At 31.7% G+C, this 27123-nt stretch overlaps 1 protein-coding gene across 1 annotated transcript in view; it reads right to left on the bottom strand.

Moving 5' to 3' along the window:
• Positions 1-468: 468 nt before the first annotated feature.
• Positions 469-27123, bottom strand: part of LOC127738969 (zinc finger FYVE domain-containing protein 21-like) — a 34963-nt gene continuing 8308 nt past the window's right edge. Inside the window, exons 2-7 of the mRNA XM_052250469.1 lie at positions 14805-14858; positions 13457-13625; positions 12638-12716; positions 11069-11166; positions 9859-9989; positions 469-4191 (exon numbers count right to left, since the gene is read on the bottom strand). Of these exons, the coding sequence (XP_052106429.1) occupies positions 4147-4191; positions 9859-9989; positions 11069-11166; positions 12638-12716; positions 13457-13625; positions 14805-14858 (576 nt within the window). The 3' untranslated portion in view covers positions 469-4146. The remainder of the gene's footprint in view (positions 4192-9858; positions 9990-11068; positions 11167-12637; positions 12717-13456; positions 13626-14804; positions 14859-27123) is intronic.

Genomic DNA, 27123 nt, shown 5'->3' on the forward strand with positions numbered 1-27123 from the left:
ATAGACCTATGTGCAATAGACTCTCTTCAACATTGTAGACTAGAATATAATCAATGACTAAAATCTCTCTTTTTGTTGATCTTGTATTGCTGATCTGTTAAGTTTCTATCTATTTTCAATAGTTTTCCCAAAACACAAAAGGGTAAAAAATTTTCACTTAAACAACAATCGATTGAAAAGAAAAATTTTATAGGATTTTATAAATGATGTGCCCCATTTGACCTGGGGTCATTGGGGGAAAAACCTGTAATTGGACATTGATTGTAACATGAAGATATTTGCTTTGTGAGGTCAAATTTTACTGGGAAAAAGCACCAGTTGGGAGATCATGCATTTATAGAAGACCTTAAACTGAGACGCCGTAATGACGTGATTACTTACTGTTCCTGGCAATGAATGTAGAAGGATATATAATTTCAATCATGAGAACTTGAGTCATTCATTGAGATTCATAACAGTAAAGAAAAATCGTATTTTAATATTTTAATAGTATATATATATTACAAAGCACTATCATAAAGCACTATAATACATAGCAGTTAACATAGAATGTGTCTTTTGTAAATTGTTCATTGTATCAACAACAGAGCCTACAACTAAATCAATATTAAATATAATCAAAACATGAAAAATCTATATTGAACAAATTTTACTTCTTACATATCAATAATTACATTAGATGTATGTTTCATTATTATACGTTATTTTGATTGGCTAACAGCAATCTCGCGTCATTCTTCATTTCAAAATGAATTGCATGAATTGAAACATATGATGACACACGTTTCCACAATAAAGTGCACAGGTAAATAAAAGAAAAACTTGATAGTAATCGTGTTTTCATGATCATAGCGAAAAAATGTAATTATAAGTATTGAATGCTTCTTTTAGTAATTTCATAGGGTTGTAAAAGCGTTGACCGTGCGTACATTTTTAGAATGAAGTGCTTCCGCGCTTCATACAAAATGTACTTCGGACAACGCTTTTACACCCCAATGAATTTACAAAAAGATGCATTCAATTCTTAAATCAATTTCTATTTTAAAGTATTCATTGATATTTGAATTACTTATCAATTCAAACTACCTAAATATTAAATATGCACATTTCAACAAACAAAATATAATGCAGGATTTATACCAGTGTTTGTAAATTGTCTGCAGTTTAGTTTATTTTCCTAAATAACTGATACACTGTTGTTAAGAACAGGTACTTGTTCTAAAATTTTCAGAAGAAATGATAAAACAAACAAAACATTTCTTTTGTAAATGCATGTGAAAAAACATTTTTATACATTAAATAAATAAGCTTGTGCAATACATTTATGGATCATTTTATATCAATGGACCAATTCAAAAGTTTAACCTGTGTCCTCATGAATTACTTGTACAGTCTCAGCTCCCAATAGAGAAAAACACACAAGTGACTTCACTGATACATAATGTATACCTATGATAAGTATCAGATGTAAAATGCATTTGTAATAAAAGATGAAACATTATTCAAATTGGATTATCTCCCTTTGACCAAAACAAAACTAAATTAAAAGTAACTTGTATGTCAACATCTGGACCAGTGAGTAACATATATAACAATGATATTACCATATTGCAATACAATGTTTGAATTGGTCCTTTATAGAAATGAACGTGTCATTATACGATATAAATGAAAAATAGAGCGAATTTGTTTTCTAATATCTATAGGCTTAATATAGGTATTATTTGTTGTCTAAATATTTGCAGGTATTTATTATTAATATACAAAATGTTTAAATTTTTTCAATATAATAGTTTAAAAACAACCAATTCTCACCAACCATATTGTGCACCATGTATCTCTGTTAAAATAAAAGTTTATACTTTCTGTATATTTACAAAATCATATTCATCTACTGAAATTTTCCATTCAACAATATTCAACTACAAAAAACAGTTCAAGAACATAATAAACTATCAACACGATACTTAAAATTCTGAAAAAAACTTGATCACAATGGCAAGCATTGATAACATCATAACAATATATATATCAACCAAACTATTCTTTATATAATCCTTATGTTAACATTATATAACACTTCTCTCCCTTCTCCAGATGCTTCAATACTAGACACTGCTACACAATGTCAGCTGCATGATAACCCATTAAAAATTGTCATTTCTGTAAGAAATAATAGCTCTGTTTTAAGGCTTTGTATTAACTGAACTTATTTTGCATGTAATATTTGTTATATTTAATGTCTATAAAATTTGTTTAACAATGAGTACAAAGTGTGAAATAATTGAATATCTATGAAGCATATTCAATTCAGTAAAAAAAAAAATAAAAACTATACATCATACAGATTTATTGCATTTCAGTACATTACATATACAATTGCACACCAAATTATACCCATATCCCTGAATAAAATGCTTGCTTAATTGGAATATACATGTATGCCAAAATCTGATCATGTGAATGCTGCAATGTGTATATGAAGTCAGCAGTTCATTTTATTATGGTTAGTATAACTATGCTATTTGTGCAGTTAAATCGATTGACTCATTAAATATTTGAAAGATACAATCACTGACTGCATATTGCCTTTTATATGGCAATCTCTCTATTTGAGCAATCACAATGTGTTGACTGCATGAAGTTATGTAATTTCATCACTGATCCTATAAAGCTTTGATCCACACCTATCGCTGAGAGTTCCTTTAAAAATTGGTAATAAATCTTTTATCTTTAGTTTTTTATACAAAACAAGTGGGTTTTTTTTGCTGCCTATTAATATAATTATGCTGTTTTTGCCTAAAGTATGTGTAGTCAGATCTTATTCTTGTAATTTTATCTTTTATTTCCAATAATTTGTATAATAAAATGCTGAAGACTTTATATAATTAATATTTCAAAGCAATTTTGATTTGCATCTTACAATGAAAAGATTGTAAAAACTTAAACAATTTTCACTAACACAGAACAATTTGTATCCTTATGAAGAGAAATAATGGCTTAGATGCTCCAAAACAGTACATTGGTATCAAATAATAACATTTAAACTTGCATTGTTGTACAAAAATAGGATGTGTGAAGGGATATAACTTGCAATATGTAGTGTGAATGAGGAGGTTTTTCAGCGTGAATTATAACAGGCTTCCAGAGCAAACTAAAGTTATCACTCAGTGAATATATTTTTTTTAATACAATAAATTTAAATTTTTGGATTATTTATGTAAAACCTAGCCCATAGCTAACTAATGTAATACATAATGTTTCGAATTTGATTGCTAGGCAAAAATGTAGCAAAGCTCTGTGATTCTTACAAAACATCACCAAATTAATTGCAGTCAAATAAGATTAATATTATGATCACAGTGTAAGCTATATACATTGATGTCTGATCGATGATCGATTAATCGTTGCTTGCTATATTCATTTTTAAAAGTCAATTTCATAATCAATTTTAGAATATACAATGATATAACACATCTTTTCAATATTTGGGCTTTTAAATCAATTTCTCAGTAAAACATTCTAGCATGTTGTATATATGCTGGTCACAATATCACCACCTTTTCATCAAAACTTAAACAGCTCTTTGTATTGACTAATGCTAAAACTAAGTAACAATGCCCTTAAAATACCCAAAATTACAACAACTCCAATGCTGATTTATGTACAATATCACATTTTGAATTACCTTAAAAAATATAGTTTTATAAAAGAATTAACAGTCAAATTCAGCACCTCAGATGAATAAAGACCTTGCATAAAAACTTAATCTAAATTGCATGGTTTTCAGCAAAACTTCAAAAGAAAGAAAAACTAAAGAGTTGACTCTCATTTAAAAATCTTCTTTATACTTTCTGAAAGTAAACACAGTCAATATCTCAAGTCATTAAACTTGAGATTCATAGAGTGTATTTCTAATAAATTTTGTTTGACAGTTTCAGTGAAGACTGAAGACTTCATTCTAAGTACTAACTGCAAATTGCATCAGTAATTTGACTATAGTACATAAATACATTTCAAACACAGAAAAAAATCTTCACCAACAGCTGAGGTGCTGAATTTAGACTTTATCCAATTCTTAAAATTGCAACGTTTCTCAAAGTTTTCATTAACAAATAACAGAACAAGAGAAATGTTTTGCTTGCATCATGCCCTCATTGCCTGTCTACCTTCATACACCATTTTAAATGCCTGAAATAGAAAAGAATAAAAAAAATTGTAAAAACGTAAGTCACTACAGTTCATAAGAGAATTTTATTATTTCAAATTGTCAAGTGGACAGCCCAACCATGTTCCCTCAACATTTTTGTATGTTATGTAAAATCATGAACCAAATTTCTCTAACGGTTTATGATGTCCTTATACTAAATCCATTGGAGGTTGGATGCGTACTGATTGATATTTTAGTCTTAGATAAAAGATTTTTTTTATTAGTTGTTATTGGCTTTGAACTAGCTGTCAGTAACTACGAGTACTCTCAGATCTGTACTTAGTATCGATTTTGTTGTTTGGGATGAGGGATGGATAAATACCCTGCCACGTCTGGTCTGTGTTTTTGTTTGATTCTTCTGCTTTGTACCGATCTGATGAGATAAGCCTTTTTCAACTGATTTTTATAGTTTGTTCTTATGTTGTGCTGTTTCACCATTGTCCCAGGTTAGGAAAGGGTTGAGCGCTCACAAACATGTTTAACCACGCCACATTCTTTATGTGCCTGTCCCAAATCAGGAGCCAGTAGTTCAGTGGTTGTTTTTGGTTCATGTTGGTCATATTTGTTTTTAGTAAATTGTTTTGTTATAAATTTGGCCGTTAGTTTTCTCAATTGAATTGTTTCACATTTTTTATATCGGGCCTTTTATAGCTGACTATACAGTATGGGTTTTTCTCATTGTTGAAGGCTGTACAGTTGCCTATAATTGCTTACATCTACTTCATTTGAACTTTGGTGGATAGCTGTATCATTGGCAATCATACCTCATCTCCTTATTTTTATATTTATTTCTGCTTGTTTCAAAGGTTATACTTGCAAGCCTTATAATAAAATGAAGTAAACAAGCATGTCCACTCCTTAATGTGTGCATGCTAGGTGTACACACTCTGTATCAAATCCCACTATTTATGGTAGGAAAAGCCAATTTTACTCCTTAATGTGTGCATGCTAGGTGTACACACTCTGTATCCAATCCCACTATTTATGGTAGGAAAAGCCAATTTTACTCCTTAATGTGTGCATGCTAGGTTAACACACTCTGTATCCAATCCCACTATTTACTGTAGGAAAAGCCAATTTTACTCCTTAATGTGTGCATGCTAGGTTAACACACTCTGTATCCAATCCCACTATTTACTGTAGGAAAAGTAATTTTATTCAGTCTTTCAAATTCATGACCTTGTCATCTTATAGATATTCAGTAAATTATATGAGGTTTTATGGTTTAAGTAAGTTACCTCGCCTCTTTGTTTGATTTCAAGTCTTTTAAATCAATTTAAGAATATCTGGACACTATGTTGTTAGTATTGTTGGTCTTTATTTATTTTACAAATGTACATCTATTTTTTCTGAGGAATCTTAAGGTTTTGGTCGTTTGTGTGGAGTGTTGTACTGTCTAATGTTTTAGGTAATTCATATTATCCTTTTGATGTATTAATATTCTTTTATAAATATATTTTGCATGTGAACTTGCATAACGAATAACGATTTAAAATCACACACAGATATGAAATATTTTCTGTTCAATACTAGTGACAGTTTGACATTTTTTTCTAAAATGTTTTCCTTGCCTCATCGGAAAACTGTCACTTTAAATGCATTTTCAGAACACATTTTGTAATGTAAATTCTAATTTGTGGAAAAGAACTTTACATAACTTGAAAACATCTATAAAGTAGAATAAACTTTGATGATCCCTTGTATTTTAAAGAAATCAAAGTGTACTGTACTTCCATAGATTCTGACAGAAATTCCTAAAACTCAACACTAAACAATAGTACAAATACTTATCAATGAATCATTTAGGGCATCAGAAAAGGTTATAATCTGTTTCCTAATGTTAAAGATTCAGTGTTTTTTAAAAGCACACTGACTACCATGTTCAAATCACTTTCTGAACATTCAACTGGAATCTAGAACACAAATAAAATGCTTCTCTGGGCGCAGCTTGATACAACCGCAGAGGTCGAACCCTGAACAGTTGGGGCAAGTATGGACACAACATTCAAGCTTGATACAGCTCTGAATTTGGATTGTGATTAAATATTTGACACAGCATAGGTTTCTGACACAGAAAGAATGTGGTCTAAGAACTTCAATTTTTTTAATTTACCAATTATGGTCCAATGTCCAAAATCAAAATACATGGCTAGATTCAGCATATCAAAGAACCCCATATATTCAATTTTTGTTGAAATCAAACAAAGTTTAATTTTGGACCCCAACTTGGACCAACTTGAAAACTGGGCCCATTATCAAAAATCTAAACACATGTTTAGATTCAGCATATCAAAGAACCCCAAGAATTCAATTTTTGTTAAAATCAAACTAAGTTTAATTTTGGACCCTTTTGACCTCAATGTGGACAAAGTTGATAACGGGGCCCAACTTTCAGCATATCAAAGTACCCCAAGAATTCAATTTTTGTTAAAATCAAACTAAGTTTAATTTTGGACCCTTTGGACCTTAATGTAGACCAATTTAAAAATGGGACCCAAAATTAAAAATCTAAAAACACGGTTAGATTTGGCATATCAAAGAACCCCAATAATTCAATTTTTGATGAAATCAAACTTAGTTTAATTTTGGACATTTTGACCTCAATATGAACCAATTTGATAGCGGGCCCACAAGTAAAAAATCTAAATACATGGTAAGATTCAGCATATCAAAGAACCCCATATATTCAATTTTTGTTGAAATCAAACAAAGTTTAATTTTGGACCCCAATTTGGACCAACTTGAAAACTGGGCCAAAAATCTAAAATCTAAATACATGTGTAGATTCAGCATATCAAAGAACCCCATATATTCAATTTTTGTTGAAATCAAACAAAGTTTAATTTTGGACCCCAACTTGGACCAACTTGAAAACTGGGCCCATTATCAAAAATCAAAACACATGTTTAGATTCAGCATATCAAAGAACCCCAAGAATTCAACTTTTGTTAAAATCAAACTAAGTTTAATTTTGGACCCTTTTGACCTCAATGTGGACAAAGTTGATAACGGGGCCCAAAAATCAAAAATCTAAATACATGGTTAGATTCAGCATATCAAAGAACCCCGTATATTCAATTTTTGTTGAAATCAAACAAAGTTTAATTTTGGACCCCTTTGACCTCAATATGAACCAATTTGATAGCGGGGTCCACAAATAAAAAATCTAAATACATGGTTAGATTCAGCATATCAAAGAACCCCATATATTCAATTTTTGTTGAAATCAAACAAAGTTTAATTTTGGACCCCAATTTGGACCAACTTGAAAACTGGGCCAAAAATCTAAAATCTAAATACATGTATAGATTCAGCATATCAAAGAACCCCATATATTCAATTTTTGTTGAAATCAAACAAAGTTTAATTTTGGACCCCAACTTGGACCAACTTGAAAACTGGGCCCATTATCAAAAATCTAAACACATGTTTAGATTCAGCATATCAAAGAACCCCAAGAATTCAATTTTTGTTAAAATCAAACTAAGTTTACTTTTGGACCCTTTTGACCTCAATGTGGACAAAGTTGATAACGGGGCCCAAAAATCAAAAATCTAAATACATGGTTAGATTCAGCATATCAAAGAACCCCGTATATTCAATTTTTGTTGAAATCAAACAAAGTTTAATTTTGGACCCTTTTGACCTCAATATGAACCAATTTGATAGCGGGGTCCACAAATAAAAAATCTAAATACATGGTTAGATTCAGCATATCAAAGAACCTCATATATTCAATTTTTGTTGAAATCAAACAAAGTTTAATTTTGGACCCCAATTTGGACCAACTTGAAAACTGGGCCAAAAATCTAAAATCTAAATACATGTGTAGATTCAGCATATCAAAGAACCCCATATATTCAATTTTTGTTGAAATCAAACAAAGTTTAATTTTGGACCCCAACTTGGACCAACTTGAAAACTGGGCCCATTATCAAAAATCAAAACACATGTTTAGATTCAGCATATCAAAGAACCCCAAGAATTCAACTTTTGTTAAAATCAAACTAAGTTTAATTTTGGACCCTTTTGACCTCAATGTGGACAAAGTTGATAACGGGGCCCAAAAATCAAAAATCTAAATACATGGTTAGATTCAGCATATCAAAGAACCCCGTATATTCAATTTTTGTTGAAATCAAACAAAGTTTAATTTTGGACCCCTTTGACCTCAATATGAACCAATTTGATAGCGGGGTCCACAAATAAAAAATCTAAATACATGGTTAGATTCAGATTATCAAAGAACCCCATATATTCAATTTTTGTTGAAATCAAACAAAGTTTAATTTTGGACCCCAATTTGGACCAACTTGAAAACTGGGCCAAAAATCTAAAATCTAAATACATGTGTAGATTCAGCATATCAAAGAACCCCATATATTCAATTTTTGTTAAAATCAAACAAAGTTTAATTTGGACCCTTTGGACCTTAATGTAGACCAATTTGAAAACTGGACCCAAAATTAAAAATCTAAATACACTGTTAGATTCGGCATAACAAATAAATAAATGTGGTCAAAGATTTTACAAATCTCATGCGCCATACTGTCCAATTAAAGATTACTTCTTGAAATTTTTCAATATTTGAAATTTGAAAAAAAAATAATATTTGAAGAATAATTCTTTTTAATTTCTGAAATCTGAAATGAGAAAAAATTGACCCCCCACAATTTCATTAAACCCACCCCCCCTTTTTTCCCCAAAAAAATTCTTTCCCTCAAGATATGGTCATAATCTCAATTCAAATTTCCAATTGAGTTTGCAACCATAATTACCCATTTAAATTTACCATAGTGCTAACTTAATCTATTTTATAATAGAATTTAAAATATAGTGTCAAATCTTTCATATGGATTTTGTTGTAAAAAAAAAAGATGCAACATTTGCAGATATTTTTACTGGTCTTCCTTTATAAATATGCATTTCCTTAAACATAATTTAAAAGCAGTGTAAGGGAAGTAACCAAAACATTGTATTTGGATTACCTCCCTTACACTGTTTTAAATTATCTTAATTGTTCATTAACCATTACTTTATACATAATTTAAAAGCAGTGTAAGGGAGATAATTTCAATAATGTATTTGATTTATCTCCCTTACACTGCTTTAAATTATGTTTTGTACTAAAGTATTTGTCCATTAACCAGGACAACCTTGTTTTTCCCCCTTTTTTGCCCCTAATTCTTAAACGGTTTGAGCCATAACCCCCCAAAGCAAATCCTAACCATCCCTTTGTGATATGGAAACTTGTAGTATAATTTCAGAGAGATCCATACACCGTTCCACAGTTATTGTCTGGAAACTAGAAAATGCTTATTTTTGGCCCCTTTTTGGCCCCTAATTCCTTAACTGTTGGTACCATAACCCCCAAAATCAATCCCCACCTTCCTTTTGTGGTATTGAACCTTATAGTAGAATTTCATAGAGATCCATTCACTTAAACTAAAGTTAGAGTGCGAAAACTAATGCGTCTTCGGACGACGACGCCAACGTCATACCAATATACGACCAACAAAAATTTTTTTGCGGTCATATAAAAACCAAAAGTAGGAGAGCAAAAGATGTATAAATCATTGGGAACAGTTGGACTCAAAAAGGTCTAAAAATATCAATAAAGACTGTCTAAGGTGATATATTCTAAATACCTTTTGCATAGCTGCTATCCATATTTGTGCTTGTTTCTTATTGGCCCCTGTTGTGACAACCATCTTGACCATTGTCATTACATCATTGCTATTCTTATATTTCAATGCAAGACCAGTGGCAAGAGTATTTCCTAAAATTTTCACTTGAGCATAAAAAAATAATGTAAAATCACAAGTAAAAACCTGAAAAAGACTTGAAATGAATATAATACTTACCTTTTGAATCTTTCATAGGATTATTAACATAGAAATATCAAACACATATTTGAATTTCCTAGTATACAACTTTTCTATAATTGAACTAGATGTTATCACATATTATATAATATCTTTATAACAGAAATGCTAAAGTTGCATTTTTAAAAAGGATGAACATGTAGGTTACAAAAAAAATGTATATTTCAGCAAAAAAAAAAATATCTGGTTGTTATTTTTAATAATTTTATAATCAGAATAATCAGAATAAGCCTGAAATAAGAATTCATTACAACATGTAAAACACATCAACAACATCAATCTCACCATTATCATCTACAGAAAGCAGCATAAACAAATAAAACTTTGTATGATAACATTTTATATTCATTCAAATATTTTCCTCACAAGGGGATTTTACAATTTTTCTGTGTGTTCATTAAAACTTAATTTACACCGGCTGAATCTATAAAATAACTTGTTTCAAGTTTCACTTAATACAGAAAGAAAATTTACCATCTTGGAAAAATTAATTGCAGCAACAAATTTTGTTTATGTTTCTTGAAAATTACTTTTTGTTATATTTTGGAAGGGATTAGCTTATTTCAAGCAAAGTTTTTAGAGTTATTTCCCTTTATATCTTTACATGCGGAAAAAAACCCATTATATTTGTACAGATTCATGAAATGAAGACCTCACGGGAATTAGTTATGATTCAATTTTACTAACAGCCAATTGTATAAATTAGTATACATACTCTCCAATCCATATCTGCAATTGTATATTGTATTCAAAATGGCAACATGGTGCAATGACACAAAACAAACTGTTTTTAACTGTTCAACAATATCCTCTTGATATCTTAAGGTTTTTGTGTCATTGTTTTCCTGTCTCATTTAGGTATACCCCACATGTTCTCCCATTTGCATTAAGAAAATTGGTTGATTTTGTCATTCATGGTTATTTTATTAACATGTTTGTAGTCACTGTAAGAGTGAATGGTCACTGACATTACCTTCCAGATCTCGACTATTGGCCATGATCTGTAAAGACTCCAAATTAGACACCTTAATGGACTCATATTTATCACTCTCTGCTTCAAAATGTAGAAATCTGGAATAAGGTAGAAACCAATTTGATTAAAATTACCTTAATTTAGAATACATTATTGTGAACCAAATGTAGCTCTTCCACAGAGTCATGTCCTTCTAGTCAATGTATTTAAACTTTTGTCAGCATATTTATTGTTCTCTGTGTAGTTTATTCACTGGGACCTTTAAATTTCTTCTAAGAGAAATCCATCACTCCTTGATTAATTTACATGAAGCAAAACTCATCATTTAAGTAGATGAAAATGCATGTAATCAACTAACAATACTGCATGTGATGTTGTATTTTTTTTCAATATCAATAATATATATTCAATAGCTATTGTATCTATTTAATGAACAATTGAACTGACGAAAGTTTAAATACCTTGTCCAAGAGGAGATGACTCTGTGGAGAGTTTCATTTGATTCACCATTAAATTTGAATGTAACTATAAGGAGGATATAATAAATATGTAGAAATCTTGCATTCATATATAATTCTTAAATAATTTTCTATTTTTTGGTTTCCCTGGCCATCTTTAAAATAAAATGCTCCGTTGGGCGCAGCTTGATACGACCGCAGAGGTCGAACCCTGAACAGTTGGGGCAAGTATGGACACAACATTCAAGCTTGATACAGCTCTGAATTTGGATTGTGATTAAGTATTTGACACAGCATAGGTTTCTGACACAGAATGAATGTGGTCTAAGAACTTAAAAAATTTCAATTTACCTATTCAAACCATATCATTATTATTGGCTTTTATATATTAATCAGAAATAACCAATTTAAAATGGAAAATTTTGAAGAAAAAAAAAGGAAAAAAAGGGAAAAAAAATCCCCCCCAATTTTTTGAACCCCTTATGATTCACCAACCCCAAACTCAATCCCAGCCTTCCCTTTGTGGTATGGTACCTTGCAGTACAATTTCAGAAAGATCCATACACTAACACAAGTTATTGTCATGAAACTAGAAAAATGCTTATTTTTGCCCCTTTTTTGCCCCTAATTCCTAAAATTTTGAAGCAATTACCCCCAAAATCAATCCCAGCATTCCCTTTGTGATATGGAACCTTGTGGTACAATGTCAGAGAGATCCATATTCTAACACACAAGTTATGTCTGGAAGTTACAAAAATGGTTATTTTTGGCCCCTTTTTGGCCCTTAATTCCTTAACTGTTGGTACCATAACCCCCAAAATCAATCCCAACCTTCCTTTTGTGGTATTGAACCTTATGGTAAAATTTCATAGAGATCCATTCACTTTAACTAAAGTTAGAGTGCGAAAACCAATGTGTCTTCGGACGACGACGACGCCGCCTAAACCAATATACGACCGCAAAATTTTTGTGCAGCCGTATAAAAAATTGAGAGAACGACAAAAATCATGACTTGCAGGCAGAGCTAATTTTTTTATATCATGAAATTAGTTAAATCTAGCATTAATAAAATCTAAAAATAATTTGTCATTTTTCTAGATTAAAGAAATACCTGTGATCTGATGATAATTTACACAGAAACTGTGATTCTATGTCTGACTGGTCCTTTCCAGACAACATAAACTCTCCACCTATAATGATATAAATATTTATACACAGACAACTTACATCTAAGGAAACATCTAAGTATACAAAGCAAAATGCAGAAGGGCATTTATGATCAATGGCAAGACATAGTATGTGTTAAATTACAATAGATAAAACTCATTTGGAATAGTCATATAGTCAAATCTGTGTAGACAGAACCTTTTTAAGATGAATGTGTTGTTCATATTAGGCAGGTTATTCAGTTAAAAAAAGTTTAACAACTATTCACTGTGTAGTGTGTGTCCTGATTCAAAAGTTTCACAGTGTCATATTTCAATTTTTTGTTGATTTATTCACTGACTCAGACATCTATTTATATATATTTTTTTTATACCGTGAGAGTCCTTGTCCCTGAATCAGAACCACTTAATACCAAGTGTCCTAACTCATATAAATATTCTGTCTTGCACAGAAAATTATTTTGTTTATTAAAAATAAAAGTGAAAATGGCAGTACAGGTCAACAATAGACTATTTTCATATTATTGACTTTTTACCTTTGCTCTTACTTGACAAGAGTACCAGAATGTCCCACCACAGAGTAGGTAACCTGTAGATAAAATATACTCGGAGTCAAAAGTCAATAATATGAAAATAGTCTATTACTATGTTTCATAAAGAAATCGTAATGGACAAATTCTGAATAACACAGAACAAAATCATCTCTGTTCTTGAACATTAATAGCACAGAACAAAAACGAAATATCAGTTTGCCTTATACAAACCATTGACAAGAGTTTTCACATGTTTATCGAAGAATTCGTTTTCTTTCTTTGTGGTTTGAATACATGTTGCACAATGCCGTACAGGATCAATAAAGCACATTCTAGGTAAAGCTACTTTGGTGTTGCAACAACTATCACAGAAACACCGCCCACATCTTCTACAGTGATGCTGGAAAAAAGATCAAACATATTAATGCATAATTGCATATCTTTTCATATGATATATTACATTCAACTGAATTTTTAGCAATATGCATAAATTGGGTAAAAAAATAATGTTTTCAGTACATGTATATATAGCAGCAGTCTGATTAAAATCAAACCTCTCAGCGCTCCCGTTTTCTGTTATGCTCCCACGCGCGATATATAAATAAACGATAGCAAGTGAGAGGTTTGATTTTAATCAGACTAATATAGCAGTGATTCAAAATTAGGGAAAAAAAATTAACCAATTTTCCACCACTTACTGCCAGAAATTCAAGTGAGTGTGCATATATTAAATAAATCTTAATTTAAAAAAAAAACAAATAGATAATCAAATTGCTTATTTCCTAAATTATTCATTCCAAAGGTTGTTTCAAAGTCCCATTTCTATAACCTACATGAACTGGGTCTCTTTCAGAAAGATATGTTGTTAGTTTTCACATTGGGAAAATTTGTATTTACATTTATCAATTATAAACCACATCATACAATGACATCAAACCTGAAAAACATGTACATGTATGTGGATGTCATAAAACAAACTGGTGAAATCTTCCTACAAATTCTGTTATTTGTTGCCAAACGCTAAGGACTTCATAATTTAAACACAGAGAAAAAATGTCTAGACATACATTAGTTATTATTAAAGTTCTAAGAAACAGTGCAATTAAGGTTACAGAAATTTTTTTAAACAAAATTCAATGTATCAAGCTATATATGCAAAATATGTACCGATTTAAAGGAAAATAATTCTTATTATACTTGAACTTTAAAATAGAAGGAATTTGTTCTTTAGTAAACTTTTTGTCCCGAAAGTGCCAGAGAGAATTGAATACAATAAATAATATCAACTATAAAACTTTCATATATTGTGACTTGGATGGAGAGTTGTCTCATTGGCACTCATACCACATCTTCTTATTTATATAAAATTGATTCAAAATTAATTTATTTCAATAAACACTATCTGACAAAAGAATATTCAATTCAAAGGAATGATACTTGGAAGATAATTCTTCCATTAAAGAGATATTTTATACCGATACATTATGTCCTATGGTTCAATTGAAACCTTCTCTAAAATCAACACAAACATTTTATAGCTTTAATAAAATTTTGATTGGTGATTTTTCTTCCAACCCACCTTTCTTCTCCTGAGGAAATCAAACTTGCCTCTACAACTCTGGCAACAATCACACTGAAATATACAGAATGGAATAATATATGATACATGTTCTCAACAGAAAAATAAGACAACTTACATTGAAAAATTACAAATGGTGCTCTTAAAAATACTTTTTACTGTGCCTATCCTCAAGGTTTTGCCCTATCATAATACCAATTGCTCAAATAGTTTACCAAATTTCAGTTTGAATCTTCTCCACAAACTGATCAACTGGTAAAATATCTAAGCTAATTAATTGCTTCAGTGAGAGGGTGTTAGTATGAAGTGAGTGCACTGAAATAAAAAGTAATACCAGTACTTACCATCCAAATTCAGTTATTTAATGTCTGTGCAATGAAATTGAAATCTGAGAGTATTGCATATATGGCAATACATAGTCCCTTACCAGTTAAAAATTTGTTATACTGGAACAAAATCCAAACTTGATCTATAACTTGTCACAGTGTAAACTATATAACATATATTAAGTCAATATCTTCAAGCATGACGAACAAAAAGTGTGGAAAACTAATTATTTGAGTGAATTTTCCAAGTCAAAGGACCATAACTCTGCACAAACCATTAGACCAGTGTCATGATAAAACTATACCAATTAGCAAATCAATATCTTCAAGCATGATGAAAAAAAGTGCGGAAAACTGATTATTTGAATGAATTTTCTAAGTCCAAGGACTATTAATAACTCTGGACAAAATCATCAGACCGGAACAAAATTCGAACTTGATCTGTAACTTGTCCTGATAAAACTATATACCAAATATCAAATCAATATCTTCAAGCAAGAAGAAACAAGATGCTCTCAATAGCCTGAATCGCTCCCCTGTATTTCAGAGGAGAAGATTTTTAAATGTTAGCAAACTTGATGAACAAATTGTGTAAAATTGTCTTTAAATTAAAATTAACTTTTTTGTAGATCTTACTTTGCTGAACATTGTTGCTGCTTACAGTTTATATATATCTATAATAATATTCAAAATAATAACAAATAAAATGCTCCGCTGGGGCGCAGCTTGATACGACCGCAGAGGTCGACCCCTGAACAGTTGGGGCAAGTATGGACACAACATTCAAGCTTGATACAGCACTGAATTTGGATTGTAATTAAATATTTGACACAGCATAGGTTTCTGACACAGAATGAATGTGGTGTAAGAACTTAAAAAAATTTAATTTACCTATTCAAACCATATCATTATTATTGGCTTTTACATATAAATCAGATAAAACCAATTTAAAATGGAAAATTTTAAAGAAAAAAAAGGAAAAAAAGATCCCCCCCCAATTTTTTGAACCCCCTTATAATTCATCACCCCCAAACTCAATCCCAGCCTTCCCTTTGTGGTATGGTACCTTGCAGTACAATTTCAGAGATCCGTACACTTGAACACAAGTTATTGTCTGGAAACTAGAAAAATGCTTGTTTTTTTGCCCCTTTTTGGCCCCAAATTCCTAAACGTTAAGGGCAATTACCCCCAAACTCAAACCCAGCTTTCCCTTTGTGATATGGAACCTTGCAGTACAATTTCATAAAGATCCATACACTTACACACAAGTTATTGTCCTGAAACTAGAAAAGTGCTTGTTTTTTTGCCCCTTTATGGCCCCTAATTCCTAAAATTTTGAGGGAATTACCTCCAAAATCAATCCCAGCCTTCCTTTTGTGGTATGGTACCTTGCAGTACAATTTCAGAGAGATCCATACATATGAACACAAGTTATTGTCTGGAAACTAGAAAAATGCTTATTTTTGGCCCCTTTTTCCTAAACGTTATGGGCAATTACCCCCAAAATCAATTCCAGCTTTTCCTTTGAGATATGGAACCTTGTAGTACAATTTCAGAAAGATCCATACACTTACACACAAGTTATTGTCATGAAACTAGAAAAATACTTGTTTTTTGCCCCTTTTTGGCCCTTAATTCCTAAAATTTGGAGGCAATTACCCCCAAAATCAATCCCAGCATTCCCTTTGTGATATGGAACCTTGTGGTACAATGTCAGAGAGATCCATACACTTACACACAAGTTTTTGTCATGAAACTAGAAAAATGCTTGTTTTTGGCCCCTTTTTGGCCCCTAATTCCTAAAATTTGGAAGCAATTACCCCCAAAATCAATCCCAGCATTCCCTTTGTGATATGGAACCTTGTGATACAATGTCAGAGAGATCCATACACTTACACACAAGTGATGGTCATGAAACTAGAAAAATGCTTGTTTTTTTGCCCCTAATTCCTAAAATTTGGAGGCAATTACCCTCAAAATCAATCCCAGCATTCCCTTTGAGATATGGAACCTTGTGGTACAATGTCAGAGAGATCCATACACTTACACACAAGTTATGTCTGGAAGTTACAAAAATGCTTATTTTTGGCCCCTTATTCCTATACTGTTGGTACCATAACCCCCAAAATCAATCCCCACCTTCCTTTTGTGGTATTGAACCTTATGGTAAAATTTCATAGAGATCCATTCACTTAAACTAAAGTTAGAGTGCGAAAACCAATGTGTCTTCGGACGACGCCGACGACGACGACGATGACGACGCCAACGTCATACCAATATACGACCACAAAATTTTTTTGCGGTCGTATAAAAACTGCAAAATTTTGTTAAAATTACCAATTCACTGGCAGCAACCCAACAATGGGTTGTTCGATTCGTCTGATAATTTCAGGACCGATAGATCTTGACAATTAAATAATTTTACCCCATGTCACATTTGCTCTAAAAGATTTAGTTTTTGAGATATAAGCCAAAAACTGCATTTGACCCTTATGTTCTATTTTTAGCCATGGCGGCAATGTTTGTCGATGGATACAAACTTCGGATACAATTTATAAACAAAATACCCTAAGGAACATTTAGTTAAAGTTTGAAGGTAATTGGCCCAGTAGTTTCAGAGGAGAAGATTTTTAAATGTTAGCAAACTTGATGAACAAATTGTGTAAAATTGTCTTTAAAGGGCAATAACTCCTTAAGGGGTCAATTGCCAATTATGGTCATATTAACTTTTTTGTAGATCTTACTTTGCTGAACATTATTGCTGCTTACAGTTTTTATATATCTATAATAATATTCAAAATAATAACAAATAAAATGCTCCGCAGGGCGCAGCTTGATACGACCGCAGAGGTCGAACCCTGAACAGTTGGGGCAAGTATGGACACAACATTCAAGCTTGATACAGCTCTGAATTTGGATTGTGATTAAATATTTGACACAGCATAGGTTTCTGAGACAGAATGAATGTGGTCTAAGAACTTAAAAATTTTAAATTTGACATTCACCTTTTATAGTCCAATATCCAAAATCTAAATACATGGTTAGATTCAGCATATCAAAGAATCCCAAGAATTCAATTTTTGATGAAATCAAACAAAGTTTAATTTTGGACCCTTTTGACCTCAATGTGGACAAAGTTGATAACGGGGCCCAAAAATCAAAAATCTAAATACATGGTTAGATTCAGCATATCAAAGAACCCCATATATTCAATTTTTGTTGAAATCAAACAAAGTTTAATTTTGGACCCCGATTTCGACCAACTTGAAAACTGGGCCCATAATCAAAAATCTAAATACATGTTTAGATTCAGCATATCAAAGAACCCTAAAAATTCAATTTTTGTTAAAATCAAACTAAGTTTAATTTTGGACCCTTTGGACCTTAATGTAGACCAATTTGAAAACGGAACCAAAAATTAAGAATCTAAATACACGGTTAGATTCGGCATATCAAAGAACCCCAATAATTCAATTTTTGATGAAATCAAACAAAGTTAAATTTTGGACCCTTTGGACCTCAATGTGGACCAATTTAAAAATGGGGCCCAAAATCCAAAAACTTAATACACGGTTAGATTCAGCATATTAAAGAACCCCAAGAATTCAAGAATAAAACCCCATTGAAATTGATCAAGAAATAAGCAATTTATACGAAGTATCTTCTTTTGCACAATACTGTGCAATTGAATATTTCTTGCTATTGCGCAATACTGTACAATTGACAATTTCTTGCTATTGCGCAATATTGTGCTATTGGATATTTCTTGCTATTGCGCAATACTGTGCAATTGAAGATTTCTTGCTATTGCGCAATACTGTGCAATTGAAGATTTCTTGCTATTGTGCAATACTGTGCAATTGAAAATTTCTTGCTATTGCACAATACTTATTATGTAATAATTTACACATCCTGTTTGGTGTGTATCTCCTACCATATCATTATTATTTGCTTTTAAATATTAATCAGAAATAACCAACTTAAAATGGAAAATTTTAAAAGAAAAAAAAAAGGAAAAAAAAAAAAAAAAGAAAAACAAAAAATCCCCCCTCCCAAATTTTTTGAACCCCCTTATGATTCATCACCCCCAAACTCAATACCAGCCTTCCCTTTGTGGTATGGTACCTTGCAGTACAATTTCAGAGAGATCCATACACTTGAACACAAGTTATTGTCTGGAAACTAGAAAAATGCTTATTTTTGGCCCCTTTTTGGCCCCTTATTACTAAACGTTTTGGGCAATTACCCCCAAACTCAATTCCAGCTTTCCCTTTGTGATATGGAACCTTGTAGTACAATTTCAGAAATATCCAAACACTTACACACAAGTTATTGTCATGAAACTAGAAAAATGCTTGTTTTTTGCCCCTTTTTTGCCCCTAATTCCTAAAATTTTGAGGCAATTACCCCCAAAATCAATCCCAGCCTTCCCTTTGTGATATGGAACCTTGTGGTACAATGTCAGAGAGATCCATACACTTACACACAAGTTATTGTCTGGAAGTTACAAAAATGCTTATTTTTGGCCCCTTTTTGGCCCCTAATTCCTTAACTGTTGGTACCATAACCCCCAAAATCAATCCCAACCTTCCTTTCGTGGTATTGGACCTTATGGTAAAATTTCATGGAGATCCATTCACTTAAACTAAAGTTAGAGTGCGAAAACCAATGTGTCTTCGGACGACGCCGGACGACGCCAGACGACGACGACGACGACCACGACGACGCCAACGTCATACCAATATACGACCAAAAAATTTTTAATTTTTGCGGTCGTATAAAAACTGCAAAATTTTGTTAAAACTACCAATTCGGTGGCAGCAACCCAACAATGGGTAATTCAATTCTTCTGAAAATTTCAGAATTGATAGATCTTGACCAATTGAACAATTTTTCCCTTTGTCAGATTTGCTCTAAAAGCTTTTGTTTTTGAGATATAAGCCAAAAACTGCATTTGACCCCTATGTTCTATTTTTAGCCATGGCGGCCATGTTTGTCGATGGATCAAAACTTCGGATACATTTTATAAACAAGATACCCTAAGGAACATTTAGTTAAAGTTTGATGGTATTTGGCCCCGTAGTTTCAGAGGAGAAGATTTTTTAAATAGTTTACGACGACAGAGGACGGACGACGACGGTAGCCAAGTGATGGCATAAGCTCACGTGGGGCCCTTCGGGCCTAGGTGAGCTAAAAAGTGTTGAAAACTGATTTGCCGGGCTGACGGATGGACAGACTGAAAGAGTGCAAACCTAAAGTCCCCTTCGACTTCATCGGTAGGGGACTAATAATCACCTACTATTATATAATGATGACATTTTATAAATAATTAGTTATTACAATTGTTTGGTTAGTCAATAATGTATTGCTTTGTTTTCTAACAAGAAGTTATTGTGTAATTATAATTTGTATAATTTTATCTATAACAATTACTTATCTGCTGGCATTAAAGGGAATAATTCTTATTCAGTCATTATATATAAAAATATTTATATAAAAAGATACCAGGCTTATTTATACGTCAGATGCAAGTTTTTTCTACAAAAGACTCATCAGTGAGTCTCGAATGAAAAAAAAAACATGCCAAATCAAGTACAAAGTTGAAGAGCATTGAGGAAAAAAATTTCCGGAAGGTTTTGCCAAATGCTGCTTATAAGTAATCTAATCCTGAGGAGTAGAAAATCCTTTGTATTTTTTTAACAATTCAAATTATTGCAAAACATTTAACTTATAATTTTAACCATATCAATGATAATTCATGTCAACACAGAATTTCTGACAACTGGACTGGAGATACCCATCTAACTTACAGAGGAATCTGTATGATTTATACAACTTTGAATGTGTCCCATAATATGTTTTCAAGAGGTTTTTTTTCAAAATTTTAATCAACTTAAAAATAAATTTCAGTGTTCTTTTCAAAAAAGAGGTTAATAGTTTAAAAAACATGGAAATAATGTTTAGAACAAATTACTTACAATATTTCAGTATGAAGGAAGTTGGTAGTTGACAACACAAAATTTTGCTGATTATAATTGTAAATTATTTCCCTTAAATATTAGCAGACTAGTAATTGCTTTAGAAAAAAATATCCAAATTACAATTACACAATAACTTCCAGTTTGAAAACAAAGCTAAATAAAATGCTCCGCAGGGCGCAGCTTGATACGACCGCAGAGGTCGAACCCTGAACATTTGGGGGAAGTATGGACACAACATTCAAGCTTGATACAGCTTTGGATTTGGATTGTGATTAAATATTTGACACAGCATAGGTTTCTAACACAGATTGAATGTGGTCTAAGAACTTAAAAATTTTAAATTGGACATTCACCTATTATGGTCCAATATCCAAAATCTAAATACATGGTTAGATTCAGCATATCAAAGAACCCCAAGAATTCAATTTTTGATGAAATCAAACAAAGTTTAATTTTGGACCCTTTTGACCTCAATGTGGACAAAGTTGATAACGGGGCCCAAAAATCAAAAATCTAAATACATGGTTAGATTCAGCATATCAAAGAACCCCATATATTCAATTTTTGTTGAAATCAAACAAAGTTTAATTTTGGACCCCGATTTGGACCAACTTGAAAACTGGGCCCATAATCAAAAATCTAAATACATGTTTAGATTCAGCATATCAAAGAACCCTAAGAATTCAATTTTTGTTAAAATCAAACTAAGTTTAATTTTGGACCCTTTGAACCTTAATGTAGACCAATTTGAAAACGGAACCAAAAATTAAGAATCTAAATACACGGTTAGATTCGGCATATCAAAGAACCCCAAAAATTCAATTTTTGATGAAATCAAACAAAGTTTAATTTTGGACCCTTTTGACCTCAATGTGGACAAAGTTGATAACGGGGCCCAAAAATCAAAAATCTAAATACATGGTTAGATTCAGCATATCAAAGAACCCCATATATTCAATTTTTTGTTGAAATCAAACAAAGTTTAATTTTGGACCCCGATTTGGACCAACTTGAAAACTGGGCCCATAATCAAAAATCTAAATACATGTTTAGATTCAGCATATCAAAGAACCCTAAGAATTCAATTTTTGTTAAAATCAAACTAAGTTTAATTTTGGACCCTTTGGACCTTAATGTAGACCAATTTGAAAACGGAACCAAAATTTAAGAATCTAAATACACAGTTAGATTCGGCATATCAAAGAACCCCAATAATTCAATTTTTGATGAAATCAAACAAAGTTTAATTTTGGACCCTTTGGACCTCAATGTGGACCAATTTAAAAACGGGGCCCAAAATCCAAAAACTAAATACACGGTTAGATTCAGCATATTAAAGAACCCCATGAAATCAAGAATAAAACCCCATTGAAATTGGTCAAGAAATAAGCAATTTATAGGAAGTATCTTCTTTTGCACAATCCTGTGCTATTAAATATTTCTTGCTATTGCGCAATACTGTACAATTGACAATTTCTTGCTATTGCGCAATATTGTGCTATTGGATATTTCTTGCTATTGCGCAATACTGTGCAATTGAAGATTTCTTGCTATTGCGCAATACTGTGCAATTGAAGATTTCTTGCTATTGTGCAATACTGTGCAATTGAAAATTTCTTGCTATTGCACAATACTTATTATATAATAATTTACACATCCTGTTTGGTGTGTATCTCCTACCATATCATTATTATTTGATTTTAAATATAAATCAGAAATAACCAACTTAAAATGGAAAATTTTAAAAGAAACAAAAAAGGAAAAAAAGAAAAAAAATGAAAAAAAAATAAATCCCCCCCCAAAATTTTTTGAACCCCCATTATGATTCATCACCCCCAAACTCAATCCCAGCCTTCCCTTTGTGGTATGGTACCTTGCAGTACAATTTCAGAGAGATCCATACACTTGAACACAAGTTATTGTCTGGAAACTAGAAAAAAATGTGTTTTTTGGCCCCTTTTTGGCCCCAAATTCCTAAACGTTTAGGGCAATTACCCCCAAACTCAAACCCAGCTTTCCCTTTGTGATATGGAACCTTGTAGTACAATTTCAGAAAGATCCATACACTTACACACAAGTTATTGTCATGAAACTAGAAAAATGCTTGTTTTTTGCCCCTTTTTTGGCCCCTAATTCCTAAAATTTTGAGGCAATTACCCCCAAAATCAATCCCAGCATTCCTTTAGTGATATGGAACCTTGTTGTACAATGTCAGAGAGATCCATACACTAACACACAAGTTATGTCTGGAAGTTACAAAAATGCTTATTTTTGGCCCCTTTTTGGCCCCTAATTCCTTTACTGTTATTACCATAACCCCCAAAATTAATCCCAACCTTCCTTTTGTGGTATTGAACCTTGTGGTAAAATTTCATAAAGATCCATTCCCTTAAACTAAAGTTAGAGTGCGAAAACCAATGTGTCTTTGGACGACGCCGGACGACGACAACGACGACGCCGACGCCGGACGACGACGACGCCAACGTCATACCAATATACGACCACAAAAATTTTTTTGCGGTCGTATAAAAATATTGACCAACAAAACAAGGATCGAACTGATTATTTATAAAATATATTTAGGATAGAAGTTTTCATGTCAAAGACCTTTTTAAACCAGTGCCTCATATTTTAGTAAATCTTTATTTTTCTTGAATTTCATGACATAGACATTAAATAACTGCATTTGGATGGTAAGTATTACTTTTTATTCACTTCATACTAACAACCATTCACTGAAGTAATTAGTTAAAATATTTTTCCAGTTGATCAGTTTGTGGAGATGAATTCAAACTGAAATTTGGTAAACTATTTAAGCAATTGGTATTATGGGCCTACTGAACAAGCTCAGTAATTACTAGGAATATGCTCAACACCTTTCAGTTAATACCGGTACACATTTTGGCTGTATTATGGTCATCCAATAATATCTTCTTTAATTAAATTTGCATCACACATTTTGGCTTATTGTAATTTGGCTGTTACCGGTACCTTAGATTTTAAGAAATGTTATGATAACCATTTAATATTGAAAAATTTCTAGCTACAATTTCAAATTAGGATTCATTAACCAATATCACAATGAATCATAGCTAATAACAATGACTAGATAGGAAATATGTCTTTTTGTTGAAAATTTACATACTAGCATTCTATTCATGACATCACAAATAGCACTCATTTTGATTTCCAAGGAAAAATCAATGAAAACAGGTATATTTCCATTATTTTTTTAGACAGGAAACATAGAGGGTATCCTTCGACAAAAAAGATCTTTAAACATAACGTTTGTTATAACAATTTACATATCTGACTGGAATATTTAGTTTGTCAACACCTGCGCTCTATGTTTCCTAGGCCTAAATTTGGTTGAAATCTGGACGATTTTGTCAAATTTCACAAAAATCTTTATTTTTAGTCTATTTGGGTTGTAAAAATCAACTCTTTACAATGAAACTTTGACAAAAATAGTTCTATTTAACTTTCTTACATATCTTTTCATCAACTTAAAAATGTTTTTATCATGAAACATTGAACTTAATAATCGGTGCCAAATATGGTCCTTATTCCTTTAGTTTAAATTAACTTTTGCTACAAAATTATGATATATGGGCTCAGCTTGACAAAAAATAAAAATAAACATTTATCTTTAGTGTTCTGATGTGAACACATGTATGTATGAGTAAAATCTATGTCCAGCCTCAAATCTGTGTCCTTTCCTCATTATTTTCAGACTCCTGTCAGCTGAGCCATGCATGTGTCTGTAGTTATCATCATAAGAATACGGAATTTGGGTCATTGTTGGTCCATCTTTGGAAAGGAATATGATGTTTTAAACAATAAATATATCAAATATCAACTGAAGGCAATTCAAATCATGACGTTTTACTGAAGTAACAAATTTATTTGTCAATTGATGTAAGCTTGTGTTGCATAAAGTGAAAGAAAATATTTTGTTTTGTTTGCATAAAAAGTTAAATAAACTGTTAACACAAAGATATGTCTCGCCTTTTTGTTATTTGATAGTAAAATGCAAATGTTGAAATTAAAATAGCAATACTTTAACATGTAATTTTGCAAAATATTCAAAGTCAATGAACAATGACTAAAGGTACAGGGCCAAACAATCTCCATGGAAATGAGATGTGCCAATGCTAATACAACTGCATACCAAATATTGACTACCACTAGTGGTTTCCAATAAACTGACCTAATCACAAACTAATACATGTTAATTGGGCAAAAGTTTCAAAGACAATAAACCATGACTGATGTGGTGTGGCCAAATAATCACCATGGAAATGAGATGTGCCAATGCCAATACAACTGCATACCAAATATCATTAACCTACCACTAGTGGTGTCCCGGACCCCCATAAACTGACCTAATCACAAACTATTACATTGTTGACGCAGCCGCCGCCACCGCCACAACCACCGGAAACAGCATACCTATGTATCGCTTTTTGATTCCGTCAAGGCGAGACAAAAACTAAGTTGTTCCTTTGAGCTAACAAACGGCCATTTTACAGTGTGTTGTCATCAGTATTCGTCACTTGCAATTTTTCACTACATTGTATATATATTTCATATAAAACTATGTTTTTTCATAAAGTTATTGTTTGGTCATTTCTGGTGGGATTTTAAACAACTTGATACCAATAGAAGCAAAATTGTCACAGGTTTATCAATTTATTTGGTTGTTTTTTTGTTGTGAAGCATTTTAATTTTCTGTTGACAGACTAGTAAACACAAGTACTGGTATATAATTTTGGTTAAAAATTTGCTATATATTTCAACCATATTAAATTGTACATTTTGCGTGTTCACATCAGGAGAAAACAAAAAGAACTGAAGACAAAAACTATGACCAAATAATCAAATATAATTTAGACAATTCTGTGTCTTTCAACACCTGGTTTGCAAAAACCCAACCATAAATGCCTTCAAAAAATTATTTTGAAAAAATGTGTTTTTATATGAAATATATACCCCAAAAATGTGTATATCTGTGACTTTTTTTACTTTTAAATGAAATATTGCCATAACATCAACTTGAAAATAAAATGCTCCATGGGGCAAACCTTCATACAACCGCAGAGGTTGAACCATGAACAGTTGGGGCAAGTATAGACACTACATTTAAGCTTGATACAGCTCTGAATTTGGATTGTGATTAAATAATTTCAAGACACAGCATAGGTTTTTGACACAGAATGAATGTGGACAAAGAACTGAAAAATTTGATAATTGGACTTTTACCTATTATGGTCCAATATCCAAAATCTAAATTCACGGTTAGATTCAGCATATCCAAGTACACCAAGAATTTAAGTTATTTATTTATTAATGGACAATATTTGTGAAAGTTTTTAAAATAATAAGTTACAGGTAGGAAACCTTTTAAAACTAATTAATAATTTAATGTTTAGGTGTTTGAATATTGCTACATGTGGGGTACAGATGGATGTGTTTGGTAGTTGAGGTTTATTTGTCATCAGGTAATGATTGAAGTTTTTAAACATATTGTGATTTTGGGTGTTTGGAAAGGGGAGGAAATTAATTTTTCTTGACAATGTTAAATTTTAAGCATTTAGAAATTAATATTGATAATTTAGCAATTTTAAGAATGAATTATGTAGTGGAAATGAAATGCAGAATGAAATTATATCTAAGTTAAAAGGATAATGGAATTATATTATACTGAACTGATTGAAGATTTAAATTTTTTTTTGCAAAATAGGATAATAATATGGGATAAAATTGTGGCATGAAATTGAGCATGAATTGGTAATTGTGGTTTATGGGATTGTAATTCTAACTGGTTCAGATGTTATTTTAATTAGATCTGTGAATTTGTAGTTAGAACAGTGCTGAAAAGTGATATCAAAAGGTGACATTAGTGTTGTGTGTTTAAGATATAAAAATAAGGAGATGAGGTATGATTGCCAATGAGACAACTATCCACCAAAGTTCAAATGAAGTGGATGTAAGCAATTATAGGCAACTGTA

The sequence above is a fragment of the Mytilus californianus genome, unplaced genomic scaffold, assembly GCF_021869535.1.
Source record: "Mytilus californianus isolate M0D057914Y unplaced genomic scaffold, xbMytCali1.0.p SCAF_4, whole genome shotgun sequence".
In the NCBI taxonomy this organism is placed as follows: Eukaryota; Metazoa; Mollusca; class Bivalvia; order Mytilida; family Mytilidae; genus Mytilus; species Mytilus californianus.